The 24,895-nt window shown below is 35.2% G+C and overlaps 3 protein-coding genes across 6 annotated transcripts; 2 read left to right on the plus strand and 1 right to left on the minus strand.

The window, feature by feature from the left end:
* Positions 1-377: 377 nt before the first annotated feature.
* LOC108984482 (heat shock 70 kDa protein 15-like) lies at positions 378-6,535 on the plus strand. Of its 3 annotated transcripts, none has more exons than XM_035692329.1 (10): positions 378-693; positions 1,384-2,616; positions 3,150-3,377; positions 3,497-3,592; positions 3,686-3,907; positions 4,244-4,438; positions 4,525-4,671; positions 4,813-4,962; positions 5,077-5,207; positions 5,776-6,535. In XM_035692329.1, the coding sequence occupies exons 2-10, from the start codon at positions 1,447-1,449 to the stop codon at positions 6,017-6,019; spliced, it is 2,583 nt and encodes an 860-aa protein (XP_035548222.1). In that variant the 5' UTR covers positions 378-693; positions 1,384-1,446; the 3' UTR covers positions 6,020-6,535. The 3 variants fall into 3 exon arrangements, with proteins under 3 accessions (XP_035548222.1, XP_018812011.1, XP_018812010.1); XM_018956466.2 differs by having other exon boundaries at positions 378-582; XM_018956465.2 differs by having other exon boundaries at positions 378-541.
* Positions 6,536-7,759: 1,224 nt separating this feature from the next.
* LOC118349032 (trihelix transcription factor ASIL1-like) lies at positions 7,760-9,932 on the minus strand. The gene has a single exon (XM_035692330.1). It carries the CDS (start codon positions 9,294-9,296, stop codon positions 8,115-8,117), a length of 1,182 nt encoding a protein of 393 aa, XP_035548223.1. The 5' UTR covers positions 9,297-9,932; the 3' UTR covers positions 7,760-8,114.
* Positions 9,933-14,967: 5,035 nt separating this feature from the next.
* LOC118349033 (FCS-Like Zinc finger 10-like) lies at positions 14,968-18,302 on the plus strand. Of its 2 annotated transcripts, none has more exons than XM_035692331.1 (3): positions 14,968-15,331; positions 16,560-17,674; positions 17,758-18,302. In XM_035692331.1, the coding sequence occupies exons 2-3, from the start codon at positions 16,638-16,640 to the stop codon at positions 17,894-17,896; spliced, it is 1,176 nt and encodes a 391-aa protein (XP_035548224.1). In that variant the 5' UTR covers positions 14,968-15,331; positions 16,560-16,637; the 3' UTR covers positions 17,897-18,302. The 2 variants fall into 2 exon arrangements, with proteins under 2 accessions (XP_035548224.1, XP_035548225.1); XM_035692332.1 differs by having other exon boundaries at positions 15,095-15,331; positions 16,588-17,674.
* The last annotated feature ends 6,593 nt before the right edge of the window (positions 18,303-24,895 follow it).

Genomic DNA, 24,895 nt, shown 5'->3' on the forward strand with positions numbered 1-24,895 from the left:
ACATTCAACAGTCTCAACATTGAAGTTTTTACTAAGCATAAAATATAGGCTCAGACAGCCAATTTTCAGTTAACGACAGGATGAAGACCTAGGAGTAGGCCCACAAAAATTCAGCCCACTAGCCCAGTAATGAGATGCTTTCTTTCAAAATGTCCACGTGTAAGTCGTGTGACCTCGTAGATATTTCTAGAAACTCCGAAGCAGTAGACTATCCCTACCAGGCTACTCGGACGGCTATTTTAGTTGGACGGGCCACTTCGAAAGTTAAAACTTGAAATTGAAATCATTTCTCTCTCTTTTTCTTTTTATTTAATTCAAAATAAAGTTCTAATAAATAAATAGATTGAAAAATAAAAAACAGAAAAGAACTCAAGAATTCCACACAACAGCCCTTTTAAAACCCTTACATTCTATCGCCCCTCAAACCTCCCGTCTTCTCGTAAAAACCTTACGGTGTTTCAGAGAGTTCCAGAACCACCCCCCCATCCCCCAACACACCAACCTCTGTCTCTCTCTCTCTTTCTGTTGGATCTCTCTGAAGGTACGGTCTCCAACACCAGCTGAAGGCCGCATCGGTTTTAGGTTTACAATTTTTTCGTCTCTTTCTACCGAAAGATTAGATTTAGATCTGTGAATTTCTCTTTCTAGATTGGGCCACTTCCGGCGTAGGATTCTTGGGTGACTATTGAATTGGTTGGTGAATTTAGTTTCCTCCGTTTGGAATCGGATCTGTTGATATATATATATTTCTTTTGGCCAACTGTCTGTGTTTTCTTTTGTTATATATTGATGGGAATCTATTTTATTGATTGATTAACCATCGACCTGGTATTCATTAGAAATTAAGTCATCGACCTTCTCAGCTTGGGAGGCAAGCCATTTTGTTTGCTTTAAAAATAAAATCTAGCCCACATGAAACACTTTAAATAAATACTCGAATCCATTCTCTTCCCGTGTACTGAATTTGGATTCGTTACGCCATGGTCGTGTGAATGGTAGGTAATTAACCGTCAGCCTGCCGCAGCTGGGTGACATTGTCGACCCGTCCATTTCGCACCGCCACGGTCTCACCTCCATTCGACTGTCCGTTGCCCATGCTATTAGTCATTCTCATCTTATGGGCTAAATCTGCTGAAATTATATGCTGGGTATTTTTGTGTTCTCGTGCATTGATTATGTTGTAATTGCTTGAAGAGAATCAGAAATGGTTACGCTTGTTGGTAGAGTTATTGATTTTACCCCAAACTTTATTTTGTTCTCTTCTTATTTTTGCTGGATTTTGAGAAATTTTATCGTTAGAAGAAGCTCCGAATTCTGGTTGTGGGGCTCTCTTTTTTTAAAGTAAATGTATACTGAATGCAATTCTGATGTTTTATTGTCCAGATTTCCATTACCTGGTTGTCTAAACCGATTATTAAGTGACAAATCGGTTGAGATTTTGCGAAGATGAGTGTAGTTGGTTTTGATTTCGGGAATGAGAGCTGCATTGTGGCCGTTGCAAGGCAAAGAGGGATTGATGTTGTACTCAACGATGAGTCCAAACGTGAGACTCCTGCAGTTGTCTGTTTTGGTGACAAGCAGCGGTTCATCGGGACGGCAGGGGCTGCTTCAACTATGATGAACCCAAAGAATGCAATCTCTCAAATTAAGCGGTTGGTTGGTCGGCAATTCAATGATCCTGAATTGCAGATGGATCTAAAGTCTTTTCCTTTCACCATTACAGAAGGACCTGATGGGTATCCTTTAATTCATGCACGGTATCTGGGAGAAGTAAGGACATTTACACCTACACAAGTTTTGGGAATGGTGTTTTCTGATCTAAAACGCATAGCCGAGAAGAATTTGAATGCAGCAGTTGTTGATTGCTGTATTGGGATTCCAATTTATTTCACTGATCTTCAAAGAAGGGCTGTTTTGGATGCGGCCACAATTGCAGGCTTGCACCCACTCCGCTTGATTCATGAAACTACAGCAACAGCCTTGGCTTATGGCATTTACAAGACAGATTTACCTGAAAATGATCAATTGAATGTTGCTTTCATTGATATTGGACATGCAAGCATGCAAGTTTGCATTGCTGGCTTTAAAAAGGGCCAGCTGAAAATATTAGCTCATTCATTTGACCGATCTCTTGGTGGTAGAGATTTTGATGAAGTGCTATTCCAGTACTTTGCTGCAAAATTTAAAGAAGAGTACAAGATTGATGTTTTCCAGAATGCAAGGGCTTGCCTTAGGCTTCGAGCTTCCTGTGAGAAGCTGAAGAAGGTACTCAGTGCAAATCCCGAAGCACCTTTAAACATAGAGTGCTTAATGGATGAGAAGGATGTAAGAGGTTTCATTAAGAGGGAGGAGTTTGAACAGATCAGCTTTCCTATCTTGGAACGTGTTAAGAGACCTTTAGAGAATGCTCTTGGGGATGCTGGTCTCACTGTTGAGGATGTTCACGTAGTTGAGGTGGTTGGTTCTGGCTCTCGTGTTCCTGCCATAATCAAAATATTGACGGAGTTCTTCAAAAAGGAGCCTAGACGGACAATGAATGCAAGTGAATGTGTTGCCAGGGGATGTGCTTTGGAGTGTGCCATTCTTAGTCCAACATTTAAAGTACGCGAGTTTCGGGTAAGTGTTGTCCATTGATGGGTGATATCCCAACGATCATATTCCTCTTTTTCAAATATACTTGCATTAGCTGACTAAAGCATAGCGTGCTTGGGCGAGAGTAGTACTAGGATGGGTGACCTCCTGGAAAGTCCTCGTGTTGCACCCCTCGTTTCCGATAAAAAAAAAAGCTGACTAAAAGCATGGAAAAATTTTGGTTGTTTCATCAATGGGCTTTCCGCTTTTCGTTGCCGGGTCAAAATATTTTGTGAAAATTATGGGTAGCAAAATCTAGAGTAAGGATTACTTGTAATTCTTTTCTTATTCCCCATGTCACTCATATATGCGTTTTGTTGCGGAGATATGCTCAATAGCTTCTCATATAATAAATTGATGTGAGACTCACACCCGACCAATATGTGATTCTGGGATAGGCTCAAGGTTTTACATGTTCTCCCTAGTGCTTTAATTCAGGGAAACTGTCACAAGTATGCTAATCAAAATCTTGTTCTTTGGTGCCTGACTCTTGTAATGGTTTTACTTTTAATCTGAAGGTCAATGAGAGCTTTCCATCCTCAATGGCTTTGTTATGGAAGGGTGCTGCTCCAGATGCACAGAACGGGGCAGCGGACTGTCAACAGAATACCATTGTTTTCCCCAAGGGAAATCCCATACCAAGTGTGAAGGCTCTGACATTTTATAGATGGGGTACATTCTCTGTTGATGTGCAATACACTGATGTGAATGAATTGCAAGCACCTGCAAAGATTAGTACATATACGGTAATACAGGCTGGCAGTATTGATTCTAAAAAGTTTGCATAGTTGTGGGCTATAGGACAATGTTGTTTAGAATGTTTTATTTTGTGTTGCCGATTTCATGACATGATGTACACGTGCAGATTGGTCCTTTCCAATCTACAAAAGGTGAGCGTGCAAAAGTCAAGGTGAAAGCCCGCCTGAATCTGCATGGAATTGTGTCTATTGAGTCAGCAACTGTGAGTTCTTCTGACACTAATTCTGGTGGGCAATTTTGTATTGATCTCTTTTATTATTATTATTATTATTTTTTTTTTTTATGTTTGTTTCAGCTATTGGAAGAAGAAGAAGTTGAAGTTCCAGTCTCAAAAGAGCCTCCAAAGGAAGATGCTAAGATGGATACTGAAGAAGCGCCCATTGATTCTGCACCCCCAAGCTCCAATGAAACTGATGTAAATATGCAAGATGCAAAGGGTACTGCTGATGCTTCTGGGCCTGAAAATGGTGTTTCCGACTCGGGAGACAAGCCTGTGCAGATGGAAACAGACACTAAGGTATTAACTATGCTCAGTATCAAAATATCAGTTATTAAGTTTACCATGGTGTATGCTTTATGTTGATTCTTTATTTGTTTCCCATGCTGCTATGTTAGAGTTTCCCATAAAAGATGAAAATTCTTATTTGCATGTGCTTTTAGCATTGTTCGTGAAGTTGCAAAAGCTATCGCATGGCTGCTATCCGTCTTGGACACTTGTTGAATAGATATGTGATCATAATACAAATAGCCTTAGAGTTCATGTTGGAGAATACTCTATGAATACATATTCTCCATGAGTTCGTAACGTTGCGTCTCATATCACCTGCATTAAATGTGGGTTATTGGCATGCAGGTTGAGGCTCCAAAGAAGAAGGTAAAAAAAACTAACATCCCTGTAGTGGAGATTGTTTATGGAGGAATGATTCCGGCTGATGTGCAAAAAGCAGTAGAGAAGGAGTTTGAAATGGCTTTGCAAGATCGGGTTATGGAAGAAACAAAAGACAGGAAGAACGCAGTTGAGGCTTACGTCTATGACATGAGAAACAAGGTAGTGTGCTATTTATTTATATCAAACCAGAGTATCTGGCTTTTAGTTTAGGACTTCTAAACTAATATTACCGCATATTTCTTCAGCTTAGTGACAAATATAGGGAATTTGTCACTGATTCAGAGAGGGAAGAGTTTACTTCTAAACTTCAGGTGGTGGAAGATTGGTTATATGAAGATGGTGAGGATGAGACAAAAGGCGTTTACATTGCCAAGCTTGAGGAACTCCAGAAGGTAATTATCAAAAAGGCTACTTCCCACGTTTCCCTTTTGCACCTGTCAACAAATCCACAAACTCACACACACTGATTAGTCAGCCCACAAAAAGACTAGTCACTGGCTTTGACAGTTTAATGGAGATGTGAAAAATTGCAGCAAGGCAATCCCATTGAGGAGCGGTACAAAGAGCATGTAAACAGGGGAGCAATAATTGATCAACTTGTTCGTTGTGTTAATAGCTACCGAGAAGCGGCAATGTCAAATGATCCTAGATATGATCATATTGACATCTCTGAGAGACAGAAGGTAAAATAACTTGTCAGATCTTTGTCTTAAGCTCCCTCCCCCCGAGAGATTCTCCCACCCATGCACAAAACATACATACTGACTTCTCAAATTATCTTCCAATGGATGTTGTAGGTCCTAAATGAATGCGTGGAGGCAGAAGCATGGTTAAGAGAGAAAATGCAGCTGCAGGATTTGCATCCTAAATATGCTGATCCGGTTCTCTCATCTGCTGATGTGCTAAAGAAGGCTCAAGCACTCGATGGGTACCTTTTCTTTCTCTATATTTTTCTCTGTTTTATTCTGGTGAAAAGGAAATAACGTGCTGTAGCTCATTGCAATGTTAAGATCTAGTACTTCCAGAATCTTGAATGATTGCCAAAATTTTTGCACTGTCTTGATCCTGGTTTTTATTTGTTATCTTGCTTTAGTTTTTTGTTTGGGTACTTTAGGGTCTTAAATCGAGCATTAGTCTTTGTTTCTATTGCATTATTGGTCCCTTTATCCATTGCATTATTGGTCCCTTTATCTGTGAGAAGTCCTAAACCTAATCGACCTTTCCTTTGTCTGAAAGAAGCGAGAGGACCTCTCTCTTTTGTCCTCTTTTTTGGTCCTAATTTCTGATTCACGTATTGCTACTTGCATATGGTGGTTCTTTTTGCATTTCACTTTGTTTTTGCGTTAATTTATCTACAGCCTAGTGGATCTAAGCACTCTTTACTCATTTTGTTCATGCAAACTCCAACCCAAGAAATTTGAATCATTCTTTTCCTACCTAATTTGTTTGTAGTACGTTTTGTTGAAGATGTTGAAAGAAATAAGTTGCGTGAACAGGTTTTGTAAACCGATAATGACGAAACCAAGGCCAGCACCAGCCAAGCCAGCTACTCCCGAGACACCACCAACCCCACCTCAGGCCAGCGAGCAGCAATCACAGGATGGTGATGCTAACGGGAGTACTGATGCAAACGCCAGTGGTAATGCCAGCACCAATGAGAGGGCAGCAGATGACAGTGGTGAGGTACCGCCAGCTTCTGCAGAGCCAATGGACACACAGACCTCAACCACTTCCGCGTAGTTCTGTTCAGTGGTTTCTCCTTCAAATGTTTTATTCAAGACGGAATTTGGTTCCTATGTATAAGAACTTTTTTTATTCGAGTCTAGGGACAAACCTGGTGGTGGGCCTGTGTTTTGTCAACCTTTTTGGAGTCCGTGAAGCCTTTTCTGTTGTGGGCGATCTGCCAAATTTTATACCTAATTAGGGTGGATCTCCATATTGTGGTTTTTTTAAGTAGGGTTTCAAGAGAAATGATACTGTTGTGGTCTCCCAGACTCTTGCAGAGAGAGAAACAGAATTACATCTTAAAGGGAGTCTCTCGTGTCCTTGTTCCCTTAGGTAGCATGTTTTGCATTAGAGACGAAAATATTCACAAAAGTAAATTCAAAAATTGATATGGTTTGATGTGAAACGTTAGATTATAAATCTACTTTGATTGTAAAGTAGATCTGATGTTTTATATGAAGTCACATTAGTTTGTGGATTTATTTTTATAAAATTTATTCGTAGTCAAAGTACTTTGCATTATTAATTTAATAATTTTCGGTTCTTTTTTCTCAAATGTTGGATTGTGGTCGTTTCCCCGTTCCCGTGATCTGACGATTTTGTGGAATTTGTTGTTGATACTCGCTCGTGAAGATTATTTACCCTTCAGCTAATGCGGTTCACTCGAGTGCACCACCTCACCGGCTGATAAATTTCCTGTCCTTTTATATGAAGAACCGGCGAGATGTTAAACATTCTAGTCGAATGCTTGATGTCTAGTGCAACAAGATTCAGGTTGTTCATGGAACTGGATCTGCAGGATCTGAGAAGTTCGTTGCCAGAATTGTCACTGTTAAGCAGATTAGCACGCACTGTTGCAAACGCATGCTTTAGTCGAAAGTTGAATCCGACAACGATGCGTCATCAGGAGTATTTCTTCCCCTGTTCCTTGAATGATATCCATGTGGCTTTTTGCAGATTCTGCATGGGGCCAATGGGCCATAGACTAATGAGCTTACCTTTAAAAAAGAAAACTCAAAACTCAAATTGCTTCTGCATGGGGCCAATAAGCTGTAAGTAGCTTTGTGTTCCATGGTGATGGGAATATGTTTAAAGTTAGCAATTCACTCAATAGATTATCCGTTATGAAAAATCTCTACATTAAAATATGAAGAAGAGGAAGAAGCCGAAGAACAGAAAGCAAAAAGCAAAAAGCAAAAAGCCCATCTCTCTTGCGCCTATATTTTCGTCTCAAGTGTGATGTTTGCTCCTGTAAATGTGTTGGTTGAGTCACTTTCTCCTTTGTACGTGTTTATGTCTTTGGGATGGCTTTATGTGCTAAGCCTATCCCTCTACTTTCGTCAACACGTAAGGGGGTGTTGACTAGGTGGTTTTTTTAGGATGCCTTTGTCAATTGCTTGTACCAAGCTGGGTTAATTGGTTGGTGAAATGTGGAAGACAATCCAGGAGAATGGTTAGGTGTACGTGTATTATTGGTCTACGCCGAATTATCTGAAATTGTGAAAGCCGGGTAAGGCGCTGTGTCTTTTACTAGATAGATACATGCACTTCAATTATACATGATTTTGATGCTGATGCAAGAAGGACATCGCGAAAAAGTCCATGAGCTTTATTACCAGACGTGTAACGAGGATGACTGATTCCTGGATACCATGACATATAATACACTTTTTTTTTGGCTTTCAGGAAATTGGGTCGCGAGGATTTTGCCACTAGTTTGTTTGACAAGATGTAGGACAGTGGCTTGCAGCCAAGTGCAAATATTTATACAACGTTGTTGGGAATTTATTTCCAAGTTGGGTAGGGTAGACAGGGCTCGGGAAAGCTGGGAGGATTGAAAACGCTTGCAGTATACACATTGATATACTCAGAGGGTTGTAAACCTGATGTGTGCTTGTAAACAATCTGATAAACATTTTGCCAAGTGCTGGCCGTTTGCCAGATGTTATTAAGATTGTTAAAGAAAAGGGTTCATTGCAGTGCCAAGTGCAAATCGAATGTTGACATGTAGCACTGTACTAAAAGCATTATTTGAATCCAAAGCTCCAGCTTCTTGGGCTTCTTCAAAATGCTAATTATCATTACAGAAAGATGGCTGCATCTCAATACATCAGCCGCTAGGATTCTCAGCAGAGACATCATTTTCCTCCTCGTCACCCTGCTGTATTTTCGCTATCTCGGCCTGCACTCTCTCCAGAACTTGCGTCTTCTGCATCTCCATTTCCCTATGGAAATCCATTCTCATCTTCTCTAGCTCCACCATCTGCTGCCTTTTACTATTCTCAATTTTTTCATATATCTCGCTGAATTTGTTAATGGAATCAGCAAGCAAGCTGAAGGAAGGCCCCTCATCATTGACCCTTCCAGTTCTCCTCTTCTTTGGTGGAAGTCCATCTGAAGCATCCTCCTCACCATCCAAAGATTCTGAATTTCCAGGACTATCTCTCATCTCTTCCAACCCATTTGCATGATTTAAATAAACTCTAGGATTCATGAATACGTACTCCCCGGAGTCCAAACCACAAGAGAGGCCTGCTTGCTGTGGGGGCGATGACAGCATCATATCCATCTTCTTAAAATAAACCCATTTGCTAGAGGCATCACCAGTCTCTGCCATCCTCGTCTTCTCCTTTTTGAACTTCTTCTTCAACGTATCCAATCTATTCCTGCACTGAGTATCCGTCCTTTCAGTTTTTGAGATCTCTGATACCTTCTCTGCAACTTCTTGCCATTCCTCGGACCGAAGACTCTTTCTTCCACGTTGAAGAAACCGGTCGACCCAAGCATCTAGTAAAACAAATGTCTCACGCTCAGTCCATTCGGTTAGTGAATTTCGGCCAACAACTGATGGTTTTGGAGCCAAGGGCATTGGAGCTGTAGCTGCAGTCGATGGCACAGGAACCCTTGGAGCAAATTCATAACTAGAAGCCAAACTCTTCAACTTTCGCTTTTTTGGGTGCCTTTTCAAATCAGCATATTCAGTCCTCCTACCATAACTTTTCTGTTTATCATCATCATCATCTTCTTCATCATCAGATTCCTCCCCCTCCTCCTCCTCATCATCCTCCAAATCTTGTTGCATATTACGAAAACCATTACTTTGATCATCATTCTCTTCCTCCTCTTCTCCCGATTCTTCATCATCCACATCAACATAATGATTAACAGCCGGCCGAGAATGTGGAGCATTCCTAACAGAATTCTTCTGTTGACTCGAGGTACCGTAATCCTGTTGGTGATTCACACCATACGGGTTTGGGGAATACCTTGCATCATCCTCAGTCTCATCCATTTTAGCCCAGTTTTTTATCAACCACAACTAAATACCCAGAAAATACAACACACAATCAAGAACCTTGATTTCTAACCTCAAAGCGCTGACTCCTCCCCCTTAACAAAAAAGTAAACTATCCATAACATTTGTTCCCAATACATCTAATCTCTACTCTCAGTCACCAATTTCCCGAAAATCTTTTACTTTGTTCACAGTAAAAAAGTACGGAAACAGAATCTCCACAACACCAATCCCCGTTTCTTTAAAGTCAACTTCTAAAAGAAGCAAAACCCATGAATATTGCACTAAAACAGCCAATTTTCTACTTCCAGGTATAAAAGGCTTCTTTCTACGATCATATTATAATATTCGAACAAACAAACGTTCCTTCATCTCAAAGAAAGAAAAGGCCCTAATTCTCAAGGTCAAAGCAGAAATTTAAAGAAGAACAAAACCCATGAATCTTACCTCAAATAGCGAGATATCCACACTAGAAACAACTCAGTCCCAAACATTAATCGAAATCGACCCCAATTCACGCTCTTTAAAAAAAATCCTAATATCAAGATTTTTGGGACCAATTGAAAGCAATTCCGAGACAAACAGAAATTGGAGAGGAAGATGAGAAGAAGGTGGAGAGATTCAACAATAGCGTTTGGTGGTAAAAGCAGGTGGCACATGATACTAATGTAAGCCGAGACTAAGTATATGGGCCGAAGGCCCTGATTGGAATAAAGAATGGGCTTTGAGTGTGATACGGGCTCTAGAACATATGGGCCGAAGGCCCTCGATTCCTTTACGGCTTTGCTTTATAGATACCAAGTTTTATGGTCAGACTGAGACATACATATATTGGAACGGACCGAACGATCATCAGATCTTTTTTTTCATCATTTTCTTATTATCTCATCACGTGATATTAGATGATTAATTTATAAATAAAATATAATAATATCACATTATAAGATGATAAGAGTATGATAAAAAAGAGGACGATGAATAGATTTATTGTAAAAATATATCAAAAGAAGCCATATTAATTATAAAGTTATAATACGTAAATTGATATGAAAAATTTTCACATTAGCATTGTATACAGAAATTTCACATTCTGTACACCACTTAAAAATATATCATTTTATCTTTACATATTTTTAAGTAGCGTGCAATCACATGTTTTTAAATTATATGCAAGAGTGTGGAGTTTATGTTTAAAATTTTTCATTTAATGTATCAATTAAAATACTTGAAAATATATTTATTCTTAATTATAATATATACCGAATAAGAGATTTAAAGACAGCAAAAACTGATAGAAAATGCAAAAAAAAAGAAAAAAAAAAGAAAAAAAAAAAGAGAGTCCAATAAACAGTAACAAATTTGTAAAGAGTATGTGTCTTTGCCTGATAACAAATTTGCTTGCAATACATGCTCGTATTGTGAAAAGCACGATAGATTTGTAAATTCTATAGTAGTGGTACAAGTATCCAAATTTTTTTCTGTCATCTTACTGGATACTGCTTTATAATTCTATTTATTTGTAATTGATTTTTAATTAAATATGTTTTATTATAAAAAGAAAGAAATAGCATGACTCAAATGAAAAACCATCCAAATTAACACTATTTATTTTTATATTTTATATTTATAATTTTTTTATAAAATGTGAAAATATTTTTCATAAAATAATAAATAATAACTAATTAAAATAATTTTTTTATCCTAAATTGTATAAGTTTGAGTACAATACGTTGCAAATCATTGATTGCCCAACAGTTTTAGACTGTTAATAAATAAGCTCATAATTAATTGGAATTGTAGAACTCAAAAAAAAGTCGAAAAATAAATAAGGAAAAAAAAAGAAGGTCTACAAGCTATTTTCAATGGATGCTAAGCAGTGGAAACCAATAATTCAGTCCCACGCAATCCAAAAATAAATGATGTAGGCTTCGTTTGGATTTCAAACGTATCTCAACTCATCTCAATTCATCATTATAATTTTTTCAAATCTCAATATAAAATATAATAAATAATTTAATTTTTTTAAATTTTAAAATAATAATAATATTAAAAAATAGTATTCTAACAATATTTTATCATCTCAACTCAACTCAACTCAACTCACTTCAACATCTAAATACCTTTTTTTAGAAGAGGAGGCTCAATTATATAAGATGGTTATTCAATACCTGACACGTATACCCCTTAATCCCAGCTTGGATTCTACGAAAGCCACTTCAGCACGTGTCTATCACGTGTTAGGGCCCACGTATGTATAAAAAAAAAACCATTAAGAGCTCCGTTCTCAGCCGTTGGATGGTCTAACTCCCCCGTCAGGGAATCTTCCATCCCATGCCGTCCGATGGACCGAGGCCGGACCACGGCGCCACGCTAGGAAACACGTGTGGGTCATTTTCTGCTGAAAATGAAATGAATAAATAATCTGAAAAAGCTGACTCAGGCAAAACGACAAAACAGAGAACTGTGAGTCTGTGACCAAATAATTAATAAAAAAAAAAAAGTAGGGTGGGGCTTGAGGAATCATTACGCGAGCTTTGCAAATGTTGCGTGGGACCTACCAAATCATGGAGTAGACGCCGTTAAATGACGATTCTAATCCAAAAAATTATTAGCCATGCCGGAGTTTACAAATTTTAACGGCTTGGACTTTGGAGTTCTGGAATTTTACAGATTTTTTAAAGAAATTTTAATTTCTACCTTAAAAATATATTGTAGTAGTGAATTTATAAAGCATATTATTTAAATTAATAATAATAACAGAAAAAATAATCGGTTGGCCCTGTGGCATGCCCTTTTTAGTTTTTGTTTTCTTTTTAAATTAATGTGATTTTATATTAAATTAATGCGCTTATGACATGTATAAAATGCTATTAGAAATAAAATAATTAATAAAATATTTTTATGATATAAAGAGTATCATGTAATGGATATTTTAAGACTATTAAGTAAAAACTTGAATTAAAAAACAAAAAAAAAATTTATTTCACTTTCATACTCTATATTTATAATTTTTTTATTTTTATAAGATATGTAAATATTTTTTATGAGGTATGAGGTAGTGAATAGCAACTGATATATAGAATTTTTTAAAATAAAAAGATATAGAATTATCCGAAAGTTTAGAAACAGCGAAAAATTTAAAACACTTTAATATACCTTAAAATTAAAATTAAATTTTTAAATGGATTTAATCATTTAGATGTGGACTTTACAACACCGTTGTCGAAATCAGCTATATATTCCGTTGGTAGTTGTCACCATTTCTCGACCATACACCGCGGCCTAAATAACAGTCTGAAATATATAATTTGTTTACCGCATCATTTATAAATAATTTTTTTAATACAACAAATTGGTTTTCCAGTGCAATTTATAAGTACTTATATATATTAAAAAAATATAGGAATTGCCAAATGATTATAATTGAAATAGATATAATAAATATATGTATTAAAAATAAAAAATTAAAAAAATGTATATAATATTTATAAAAAAATACACAAAATTTACATAATTACAAATATTATTTCTGTTGAAATATTTGGCAAAGTTAAAACCAAACGGAAAACATCGCTGTTGTTGATGGGTTGCAGAAGAAGTTGGTCAGTTAATATGTGAACCCCAGCGAGAGCAGTGGGGCTGCTGTCTTTTTGTTCTGCTTCTGACTCCCCTCTATAAAAGAGGTAAAGAAAGGAAGAAAGAACCCTTTGAAAAGCATTTATCTTTATCAAGGGGAAACTCTAAGGTGTATTTATTCATGGACCGTTCATAGGTACGAGTGAAAGAACAACCACTTGTAGTTGTAGTCAATGGTTGCAATTCATGACACCTACTCTCGTCCCGATGCTCTCTTCAAATAAATCAATTTGGTAAGACCAAATTATATTAAACAAATATAGATAGTAGTTATTATTGAGATCATTCATTTTGCATATATGATGTCACATCATCTAGATCACACATCTCTCCAAATAGAAGTAACCATCAACTAAAAATAACCACGTAGTAAGTAAAAAGAGTGTATTACTATAGTAATTTCTCTCTAATATTACTCAATTACATTTTAACATAATATAAATATTTACATAATTCAATTATATCAAAACACAATGTCGTTTTGTGAATTAAGATGGGATTTCAAAATCAAATTTTCTCCTGTTGATTCAATTACATTATCTCTCTCTAGTTCTTCTTTACCTTTCCTCACCATTGGCTTCCTTTGTGTGATGTAAGTTCTTGTCCCTTCAACATGATTGGGCATTGAAGCCTTATTTCCCTTTAAAGATTTAAATAATTTGATGGATGAGTTTGTGGGTCTGTTTAGTGAAAAAATTTCAATTTGAAAAATACTTAAACTATAAATGAATTATACAAAAATGATTACATAAATTGACGTAGTTTCATATAATTTATTATATTGTAAAATTACTTTTATTATAAAGTAAATTAAATGGATCATATAAAGACACATTAATTTATAAAATTTATTTGAACAATTCTATATACAACCGTGAAGTGCGTAAATATTACGTAATAGTTTTGAAAAATAGTGAAATCTACTATAAAAAAAATTAATTTTTTTCATTTATGTCCTACATTTTATTTATTTTTTTCAAATCGATTACACGACGGTTACACAGTTTACGATTGCAATTATATTTTCTCAATTAATTTTGTATAATTTTTTGACATGTTTTGCCTTGATGCAAACATATTGAACCCACTTTTTGGCATGTCCATCGGCGCAACATCCCAGCATAAGAGTTGGATTTAATTTACAGATTGAATCAGGGTGAGTTGCCAAACTCATCTCAACTCATCATTATAATTTTTTTAAATTTCAATATAAAATATAATAAACAATTCAACTTTTTCAAATTTTAAAATAATAATAATATTAAAAAATAATATTTTAACAATATTTTATCATCTTAACTCAACTCAACTCAATTCACTTCAATATCTAAACACACACTTAGAAGGAATCAAAATATCAAATTTTAGATTTATTCCCAACCACCCAACATAATTATTTAAAAGAGGTAGTTCCGTGTAGACGAGAAAGTTTATTTTTCACATTATTTTCTTTTAATTTTGAGTATATAAATTGATGCTATTATATGTTTCTTATATTTTAGAAAATAGATTCTTTTAAATTTGTTTGGACAGTGAGATAATATAATTTTAGATATAAGTTAAAAATTAAATAAAATATTATCATAATATTATTTTTTAATATTATTATTATTTTAAAATTTTAAAAAGTTAAATTATTTATTTTATTTTATGTAAAAATTTTAAAAAATTATAATGATGAGATAAAATTGTTGATATATCCAAACGGACCTTAATAAAAAAATGAATAAATATAGATAGAAGTTACTATTAGGAGCATCTATTTTGTACACATGATGTGACATCATCTAGACCACACATCTCTCTAAATGAGTGTTGAAAATAATCAATTAGAAGCAACTACGTAGTGAATACAAAATATACAGTACTATAATAACTTCTCTCTAACATTACTCTAAAAAAATAAAAAATATTAATTCCACCTACGGATTTGTAAACCGAACAATTAGATTGATATTAGCCCTTGGTTTTAGGGGGGGTGCGCGCGTGTTTTTTTTGTATTGAGGAAAAGTGACCAGACTTATAGTGTACCATTTTTCACGTGTGAATGAATACAGTTTAGAAGCTACCTCTTCTTTAACACCAAAACGAGGAATATACGTTGTTTTATACTATACGTTGTGCCATATACGTCTAGCTTTGTTAAATGAGAGAGAGAGAGAGAGGGGGAGTAGTATATCAGAAGACTCACCAGTGGCTCACTGTTTCTCTGATTTTGATGCATGCAAGGGAAGCAAAAAAATAAAAAGGAAAAAGGAAAAAATAAATAGAGAGGTGTGCCAGGCAAGTTATGCATTTTGTTTATATCTAAACTCTGCTGCATTTTTCTGGAGTTTCAGGTCACAACCTCGCCCGCCATGGTTTCAGAGGTGAACAACCAGGCGGGTTTTTCATAGGTTCGTTGCTTTCTCTTGGTTTTTAGCTTTGACCACCGATCTATTTGTTGCATTATTGGATTTTTTGGCCCTCAATTGGGTCTTGAACTAAATCCAGGATGATTCATCATTTAAATCGGTTTTACTGTTTATATTTATTCTTTTAAGGGTTTTTTTTTATGCATGCACGGAGCTTTCTATTGTGCAAAATCATTTTTTGGTACTTTTTTATGCATTTGATCGATTATTTGAATGCTGTTCCTGATCAAAGATCTTCGTCCTCTTGATTTCTTCATCTTCTCAGGCATGTTTAGATGATTTATTTTCCATCTATTCTGGAAAATCAAGTGTCATGGGTGTCTTTCTGTTACTAATACTCATCTAATTGGATATTTGATAATCATCCCACTAAGGGTTCCTTGCATTAAGCTTAATGCAGTGCTAAATCTGTGCTTTTCGCGGTTTTTTGAAATGTTCCCCCATCGGCGTTTCTTATTTTCGTTTTATGGGGTTTCCTGGGTAATTGTAATCTGGGCAAGCTTTCATGTTGATCATAAATCCATGGGTTTATGGGCTTCTAAACGTCTTACGGAAATTTCAAAGCTGGGTATCTAGATTTATGATCAATGGGTTTCTTTCCATGCCTTTTGTTCTTTCGTTGCATTTCCATGGATGGGTTATTGAAGGCTGATATTGTTTCATCGAATTTGATTTGACTTATGGGTCTAGGATACTTTTCATTCCATTTTGTTTTATTTATTTTTATCTCGTTAGATTTCAAATTCTGGAAGTTTTCAATTTGCAATGGAAATTCGAAAGATTTTCGGTCTCTTAATCCTGCGCTAGCGATCTGCTTGTTGGACCTATACACTGGTTTTCAAGAAAGCTTCCCGTCACTTTTTTTTTTTTTTTTTTGATGAGTAATAAAGCTTCCCATCATGGGTTGCTTGTTCTAGATTTACTTCAGCTTCATCGTTTGGTTTTCCCCAAACTCCATCAATTGCTCCAATCATATTGGCGCTTGTATGGGTTTTAAGAATTCTGGTGCTCACGTTTCTTCTATTTATTTTGATGATCTCCATTGCCAGTTCTACCTGATTTTGTAATTTGAGAATTTCCGTTTGGGCAGCTAAATAAAAAACACTGTCTATCACACCTTGCCTTTGACTAGTTCATAGCTGCTTGCATTTTTCAATAATTTGGTCAGTGTTTACAGTTTTGCTCACTATAGTAGTTTGAATTGATGCAGTAACGAATCGCATCTGTCCTTTTAATAGGACCGAGGTTTATAGATGATGCTGAAGAAAGGTCTACACACAACTGTCTGATGGCTGATTCTGCTCCGGAGTCTTTGCAATCTGATACATTTGGATTGAGACACATAAGCAGCTCACTTTTCAGCATTCCTGGTTTTATTGTAGGGTTTGGCACTAAATGTTTATTAGAGTCTGACTCTGTTAGGAGCCCTACATCTCCTTTGGATTTGAAAGTTTTTTCAAACCTTAGTAACCCCTTTGGTATTAGGTCCCCAAAAACACCAACTCAAAGTGGGCATCAAAAGAAGTGGGATTGCAATGAAGTAGGCCTCGGCATCATAAATTCTCTTGCCAATGAAACCAAACCTTCCACGGAAGTACATGATTCACCAAGGAGGAAGAATGTAATCTTTGGACCCCAAGTGAAGACTAACATCCATGATCCCTCAAAGCATTACCTTGAATCACTTAATTCTTCCGTAAAATCCAATTCTTTGCCCAAAAACTACATCTTTTCGTCGCCTTCAAAGGCCAGGACTCTTAGTCCCCAATTAGGTGGCACAACTGTTGTCTTTGGGAATGACGGTGTCCCTTTAGAACCGATGAAAACTATTACATCTTGCTTGTCGGATTCCACCAGTTCTTCGTCCTTACATTTTGGCTTAACCCAAAGTCACAGTTTGAACTTTACGAATTTTTGTCCAGAAAATAAGACTGCCGAAATGAGTTCTTCTCCAGTAATTAACCAAGGTTCGCTGGTAGTGAATTCGTTGGTTAACAAACCAAGTTCACTTCCAATTCTGATCAGCTCTGGTCATGGACTTCTAAGTTCCCTTTCTGCAAGAGAGATAGAGCTTTCTGAGGATTATACCTGTATAATTTCCCATGGTCCAAATCCTAAAACAACTCACATTTTTGGTGACTGTATTTTGGATTGTCACATCAATGAGTTGGCTGATTTTGGTAAGAAGGAAGAATCAATGATCAAATCACCAGAAGAGGCGGAAAACCCAGAGGAGTTGACACCATCTCGCCCTGAAGAGATTTTCAGCTTTTGTTACACATGCAAGAAAAGGCTGGAAGAGGGGGAAGACATTTTTATATACAGGTTTGGTTTTGCCCATAACTCTCTTTTTTCTTGTCTACTTCATGCCAGATTTGAAGTCTCTAGTTTCCTTTGACTTCTTGCAGAGGTGATAAAGCATTTTGCAGTTTTGAGTGCCGTGCTGAGGCGATTTTTGCTGAGGAATCAGAGAGAACTTACAATAACTCCCCTGAATCGAGCTACCAAGAAGATCTCTTCCTAATGGGCATGCCCTTCACCACATAATGGGCTGTGGTTGCTATCTTCAGACTGTCCATGATTGACGAAGTTGTCATGCATAGTGCACCTGGATCATCTACTCATAAAGAGCTGTCTATGTGAATCAGTTTGCAGCCATGGATGATCACAAAGAGCATTATGCCATTTTCTAGTTGTGTACGACTTTCATGGTATGGGCAAGTCTTGGCAATCACAGAAAGAGCTTTTTCATTCCATAAAAGAGACATAGATATAGTATTAAGCTTGTTGTCTGTCTTATAATTTTGGTTAGATGGGTTGGAAGTGGCCGGAAGCCCTCGCTCATCAGTTTTCTGATCTCTTTGTTTTTCTGGGTTTGCCCTTGGTGAGAGTTCATGTAGCAGCTTTTGAACCTAATGAACTCGTTGATGAATGCATGCGGCATTTACATTACAAATGTTCTTTCTTTTTTAAAATTCTCATGTCACTCACTTTAACGCTGGAAACGATGATTGTTCTCGTCTCTTGACCCTGCAAGGAATTTAAAATCATGAGTTTTTGTTTGTTTGTGTGTTTATATAATTAACGAAATGACTGTCTTTTGCTGACCGAGAATTTCACGGTCCCGTAGCGTTAACTCGAGAACATTAACTATTTGAATGCAGGTTCTTTTGCTATATAGCCTTATAGTTTGTTAAAAGTGATGGTGAGATTCTTTCCATGTTATGAATCTGTGCTGCTTTGTTGATTCCCTTCCCCAATTGGCACAAGCCTTTGAAAGAGGCAAATTACCGTTACCATAAGAGCTCAACCATCATTTCATTGTTTCAAATGGTAACTTTTCATGCCAACTGGTTTGTGTTTTCTCTCTTTAAATTCATGGATTACTTTTTCAGGAAGCATGAGCTACTTTTTCATTCCCAGAAGCTACTGGGTCTTCTAAGCCAATCAAGAATTTTCGAAAATCTCTGCCAAAGTAAAGCAACAATCTTTTAACTTAATCCACATCACTGGCGTAACTAAAATGATTAGCTTCCAACAATTAATACAATCAATCTCTTTCTAGAGCACTAACCCCAACCAAATAAACTCTATTCCGAAATGCCATTGCTGTCCTACCTACCCACCTTCCGAAATCGGTGCCGGAAAGGAGGTTTTCTAAAGTTGGAGTCTTATGTGTTAACAATCCATTATCCATGGAAGGTTTATAATTTAAGGTAGCCACTCAAAATCATCGTAATTCTGAAGACTTGGTCCCAGACAATTTTATCTTCACTTCATATTCAATCCAAAATATCAAAAAGTGTTTACGTATGGCCGAAAAACAATAAAGTGAAGTTAATTTGGCCACACATTTTATGTATCAGAATCTATTCTCCCGGAGTGGGCTCTACCATCTCTCTCTCTCTGCCCTTTTTGTTTTTTTGCTCCTGAGCTTCTTCTGCCCATTTATTTCTCATTTGTTTTTATAAAAGAAGCGAGACGAGACGAGGATTTAAAAACTATGACGTGGCAATCTAGCATACATAGGTTTAAGATAGAGTTCATTTTCCTTACCGGAAAAAGCTACGCACACCGCTCGTTCAAGCTCCCGCTTGATGTGGCTGCCGAATAAATTATAAAATTATAAACCAAAATTAAAATGCTGCGATCCAAACTCGAAACCTAGCCAATATACCTTTCCGTCGCCTCCACAGAACGACGAGGAACCCAGCAAAACTGGGAAAAGCTGCAATCCAAACTCGAAAATTCTGTAATTTTCACTAGCCACTAGAAATATCCATTGAAGAGACTTTTGTTTCCTCGTTTCGGACCGGGACCAAGACACAAACATACAGAGTGATAGAGAGCAAGCGATAGTCAGGAAATATGGTTCTTCTTTTGAATTCTAGTTCTAGACTCATTCTCCGGAATTTTCTCAACAGCTCTCTCTGTCTGTCTCTCTCTCTCTCTCTCGAAATTCCTCTGTCCAGTTGCATACATGTCACATTTAAGTTATATCTCCTTTATCTTAAAAGCGTGTATAAAGATGAACAGGAGTGAATAGTGCCGTCCAAAACCGCAAAACCGCGTCCTCTCTCACACGGCAAAATCGCAAGACCGCATCCTCTCTCACACGGCAAAATCGTAAAATCACACGGAAAAATCGCAAAATCACACGGGAAAATCACAAATCTCGTCACATCACAAATCACAAATCACAAACCGAAGCAAAACCACAGCAAATCCTTCGTAAAATCATCACAAAAATACACGGTAAAATCATAAAATCATCGTAAAATCTTCACAAAAATACCACAAATTAACAAAATCACCACAAAGCAAAATCACAAAACCGCAAATCTCGCCCCTCTCTGCATCCTCGAACGAAAACCACAGAGACAAAACAAAAATACCACAAGGAGATATGGGCGTCCGTGAGGCCGGAGGATATGGGCGTTCGTGGGAGCAAACGGCACGGAGATGGAGGCCGAGCTCGCTGGAGGGGGATGGCCGGTGGGAGACGAGACTACCATGGAGGTGGTGGCGCCGGAGGATGGCGTACGGCGGTGCAGCAGTATCAAACCCATTCGCGCTGTGCACAGCCGAGAGAGAGGAAGAGAGAGCGTGAGAGAGGGAGACCGGTGTGGGAAGACTCGCCGGAGTGAGGTGGTGCCGGTGGAAGAGGCGGTGAGGCTCACCGACGCACGGCGGCGTCGGGCTGGGCAGACGAAGATTCGGCTGGGAGGAGAGGCAGCGTACCGCATACGAGTGAGCCGAGGGAGGAGAGAGAGAAGGGAGGGAAAAGTGTGGGAGAAAAGAAAATATATAGGAATTTATTCACTTCTTTCATTTTGGGATCTTCAAAATGATTTAACAATAAAAAATTAAAATACTGATTAAAATATACATAAATATTAATTTAATTAAAAATATTGAAATAAATTAAATAAATAATAAAATTTTATTAAATATTTTTAAGAAATTAATTTCAATTCTACATTATAAATTTTTAGATTTGATCTAACAATAGAAATTTAAACATTAATTTAAACTAATTTACTAAATAATAAAATGTAAACAATAATAAAATTTTACTAAATATTTTTAAGACATTAAAATTATGTAAATAATTAAAATTTTAACATAATTTAAATATGATAATATTCTTAATTAATTAAATTAGACAAACGTGCACGGGAAAATGTTAGTTTTTAGGTTTTAAATTACAACCATTCATCTTTATTCTTCAGATTTAATCTAACGATAGAAGTTTAAATATTGATTTAAACTAACATAAAACAAATAATTAAAATATAAATATTTTACCATACACTTAAAATTAACTTTAATTTATAAAATATTAATTTTTCATCATTATAGGAATTTATTCACTTCTTTCATTTTGGGATCTTCAAAATGATTTAACAATAAAAAATTAAAATACTGATTAAAATATACATAAATATTAATTTAATTAAAAATATTGAAATAAATTAAATAAATAATAAAATTTTATTAAATATTTTTAAAAAATTAATTTCAATTCTACATTATAAATTTTTAGATTTGATCTAACAATAGAAATTTAAACATTAATTTAAACTAATTTACTAAATAATAAAATGTAAACAATAATAAAATTTTACTAAATATTTTTAAGACATTAAAATTATGTAAATAATTAAAATTTTAACATAATTTAAATATGATAATATTCTTAATTAATTAAATTAGACAAACGTGCACGGGAAAATGTTAGTTTTTAGGTTTTAAATTACAACCATTCATCTTTATTCTTCAGATTTAATCTAACGATAGAAGTTTAAATATTGATTTAAACTAACATAAAACAAATAACTAAAATATAAATATTTTACCATACACTTAAAATTAACTTTAATTTATAAAATATTAATTTTTCATCATTAAGTAAAAGATAAAATTTTACTGAATATTTTTAAGAGAATAATATTATATCATACACTTAAAATCAATTTTAATTTATAAAATATTATTTTTTCATCATTAAATAAATGATAAAGTTTTACTGAATATTTTTAATAGATGATGAATATAATTTAATAAATTACTGAATATAATCTAAATTCCATAATAAATGATGAATATAAATAAATAATAATTTTATTCATATATATTAAATTATTTTAATATTAAAAATTATTATTTATTTATTTTTTCAATTAAGCGGACATGGCAAACGTGCTTTGCACGTTAGTCACCGCTAGTATATATATATACACGTATATATTTATCATTTCATTTGTTCGCTGAATACAATTTATTTATTTTTTCAACGTACAAGTTGTAAGCTCGAGTTAAAATTTAAAAGAAAGAAAAATTTTACTCATCATCCTCATACAATACACTACACATAATTTTTTAATTTTTTAATTTTTTATTATCGAATATATGATGTATGGATAATAAGTAGAAAATCAATTTAATTAGTTTAGGAATAATAAAACTAAAAAAAATATAGTGTTTGGTGTTTGAGAATGATGAATAACAAAACTCTTTTTAAAATAGATCCATCATTTTACAAAGTCTTATGTAGAATTTATCTATTTAAAATTTGTATAAATTATTTCTTCAACTATTTATTCAGCATTTAATTGAACGATTCAAATAATCAACTTGAAGCTGGTTCAGTTACCTTTTAAATGACAATACGAATTGTCAATCTTAATAGGCGATAAATTAATAATATAAATATTGGTAAGAACGTTAATCAAAATAAATTATTTGTATATCAATATATATATATATAAACTTTCGTAAAGTTATTATGGTATGAACCATTTTTTAGAAGGTTAGGTCTCGTTTAGATAGTGAAAATATTTCATTTCATCTCATCTCATTACTATAATTTTTCTAAATTTTAATACAAAATATAATAAATAATTTAGTATTTTTTCTAAATTCTCATCGCGACTAATCCTATGGGATCTTGAAATTAACAATTAGGTAAACCTCTAGTGGTTCTAAGAAGACTCGAACTAGTGACCATTAAGGAGCAAACCCGAGGCCGGACCAGTTGAGCTACCCCTCAGGATTTAGATATATGAGGCTAGGCTCGAGGTTTTTTTTTTTGAAATAGCTAGGGCTCTTGAGTTGTAAAAGAAAATCAGAAATCTTGGATGGTGATGTTACACTTGCATTCTTTCTCTGCATCCATTTCATAAATAAAGGGGGGGTTGGCTTAATCTCAACTTGTTCTAAAAATTTAAATTAATAGAAAAAATAAATTGTTATATTTATAATAATATATGTTAAATCATTACTTGTCATAAAAATTTATTTATAATATATCTAAACACATTAAAAGCTACGATGAGCAATTAAATCAGGTTGTAAATTCTTAACTTGAAAGGTCAGAGTTTCGGAATTATTCATCTAAGTTTGCACATTCAGAAATTAATGTCAAAAAGGTTTATCAGCAGAAATATATAATTATATCAAATTTCGTTCAGTATCCAACTAATTCCTCCTTTAATTCCGTAGGCTACTGCACAAGATTATAGGAATGTTAGAGCATTTTTATTAGATTGATCAAATTCATCTTTAAAATTTAACTAATATCACACTTATTTGCATTTACCTATTCTATTTAAATTTAATCTCCATGTTGGATTAGCCATCCACTCTCTATATAATAATAAAATATTATTAAATTAATAATTTTTTTATTTAATTTATTTGTATCACATTTTATAATCCTACCAATTTAATATTAATAATAATTATATTCTAATTAAATTAATATTAAAAAAATCATATTTTCAAATGTCATTTAATACTAATAAAAAAATTGAGATTAAACTTAATTAGAGTGAGAAATTATTATTTTAATATTTGGTGAACTAATTGTGGTTCTCTATATTTAGCTAATCACTATAACAGAAATTCAAATTATTTTAGAGATGGTCAATTCAATATAGAGTTTTTTTGATACAAATTATATAAATTTTAACTAATCTTCTCATTTAGCCAAGTCAACGAAGATGCTCTTATAAAGTTACGGTAATATACAAGCACATAATCCCCATTAGCCATCCTCCTCGTTCGGTCTTAGCCCACACTGTGTGTTCCCACACAACATAGCCACCGAAAACATTTCATGCAGCAGCCTAGTCTCAAACATTTTGGCCATTTTGGTCTCCAACAACATCTATTGCACCTCAGTCTCCAACATTCAGGACAGCTAGGACATTCTCCACACCTAGGTCTCCAACATTCTCTGCTGCAGCTAGGCTTCCAACATTCTAGGCATCTGGGCCGCCATGAACACTTTATGCAGCTTGGTCTTGAACAATGAGGCCATTTTGGTTGCCGGACTTTGATTCTACAGCACCTGTTAGCAGTAACTGTGGACCTTGTTTGTAGAAGAAACTGGCTCTGCCGAATCTTCTTAAGGCGGATTTCTGTGGCTATATTCTCCATCTCTTGGATAAATCTGCGAAGATGGCGGATGTAATCTGGGTAAAGCTCCAAGTTGCAGTGCCCACCTCCTTTAATCCACAAAGGGTCGTATGATTCCCTTGCCATTTTCCACAGTCCATTGCCATGCAACACGTTGACAATATCATCTTCTGTCCCCTGTAAATTTATCCAACCCCATCTCAACACGTCATGCATAGAAATTTGACAAAGATGGTTTCCTATAGGAGAATTATTAGTTAATTTCGGCATGGCACATGCATCACATAGCAGCACTTAACAAAACCATAGAGGTTCTTCAAAGGAATCTTCAACAGCAAAACTACAGAGTAAAAGAGCTGGCTCCTCTTCCATATTTGGTGATTGGAGAATGATACCAAGTTACCAACATCTCATTTGGTTGTGCCACTAAGGAAATCAATTTTTTTTTTCCTTTTTCAGTCCGTAGAGAAAGCAAAGAAGAAGAGGGAAAATTAAAGTGTTTATTACTTGGTGAGAACACGGTAGTTGATGCAAAACCAAGACAGAAAAATACGATTTTTTTTTTCAACTGAGAAAAAAGACAATGGGGGATGGCTAGTTTGAAGGTTTTTTCCTGGAAAGGAT

Source organism: Juglans regia, chromosome 7, assembly GCF_001411555.2.
Source record: "Juglans regia cultivar Chandler chromosome 7, Walnut 2.0, whole genome shotgun sequence".
NCBI lineage: Eukaryota > Viridiplantae > Streptophyta > Magnoliopsida > Fagales > Juglandaceae > Juglans > Juglans regia.

Bases quoted from the DNA above. Each gene is read 5' to 3' on its own strand.
- LOC118349032 (XM_035692330.1), bottom strand. From the start codon at position 9,296: ATGGATGAGACTGAGGATGATGCAAGGTATTCCCCAAACCCGTATGGT.
- LOC118349033 (XM_035692331.1), top strand. From the start codon at position 16,638: ATGGCTGATTCTGCTCCGGAGTCTTTGCAATCTGATACATTTGGATTG. The intron at 17,675-17,757 runs GTTTGGTTTTGC...GACTTCTTGCAG, and splicing joins GAAGACATTTTTATATACAG to AGGTGATAAAGCATTTTGCA.
- LOC108984482 (XM_035692329.1), top strand. From the start codon at position 1,447: ATGAGTGTAGTTGGTTTTGATTTCGGGAATGAGAGCTGCATTGTGGCC. The intron at 4,963-5,076 runs GTAAAATAACTT...TGGATGTTGTAG, and splicing joins ACATCTCTGAGAGACAGAAG to GTCCTAAATGAATGCGTGGA. The intron at 5,208-5,775 runs GTACCTTTTCTT...TTGCGTGAACAG, and splicing joins AAGGCTCAAGCACTCGATGG to GTTTTGTAAACCGATAATGA.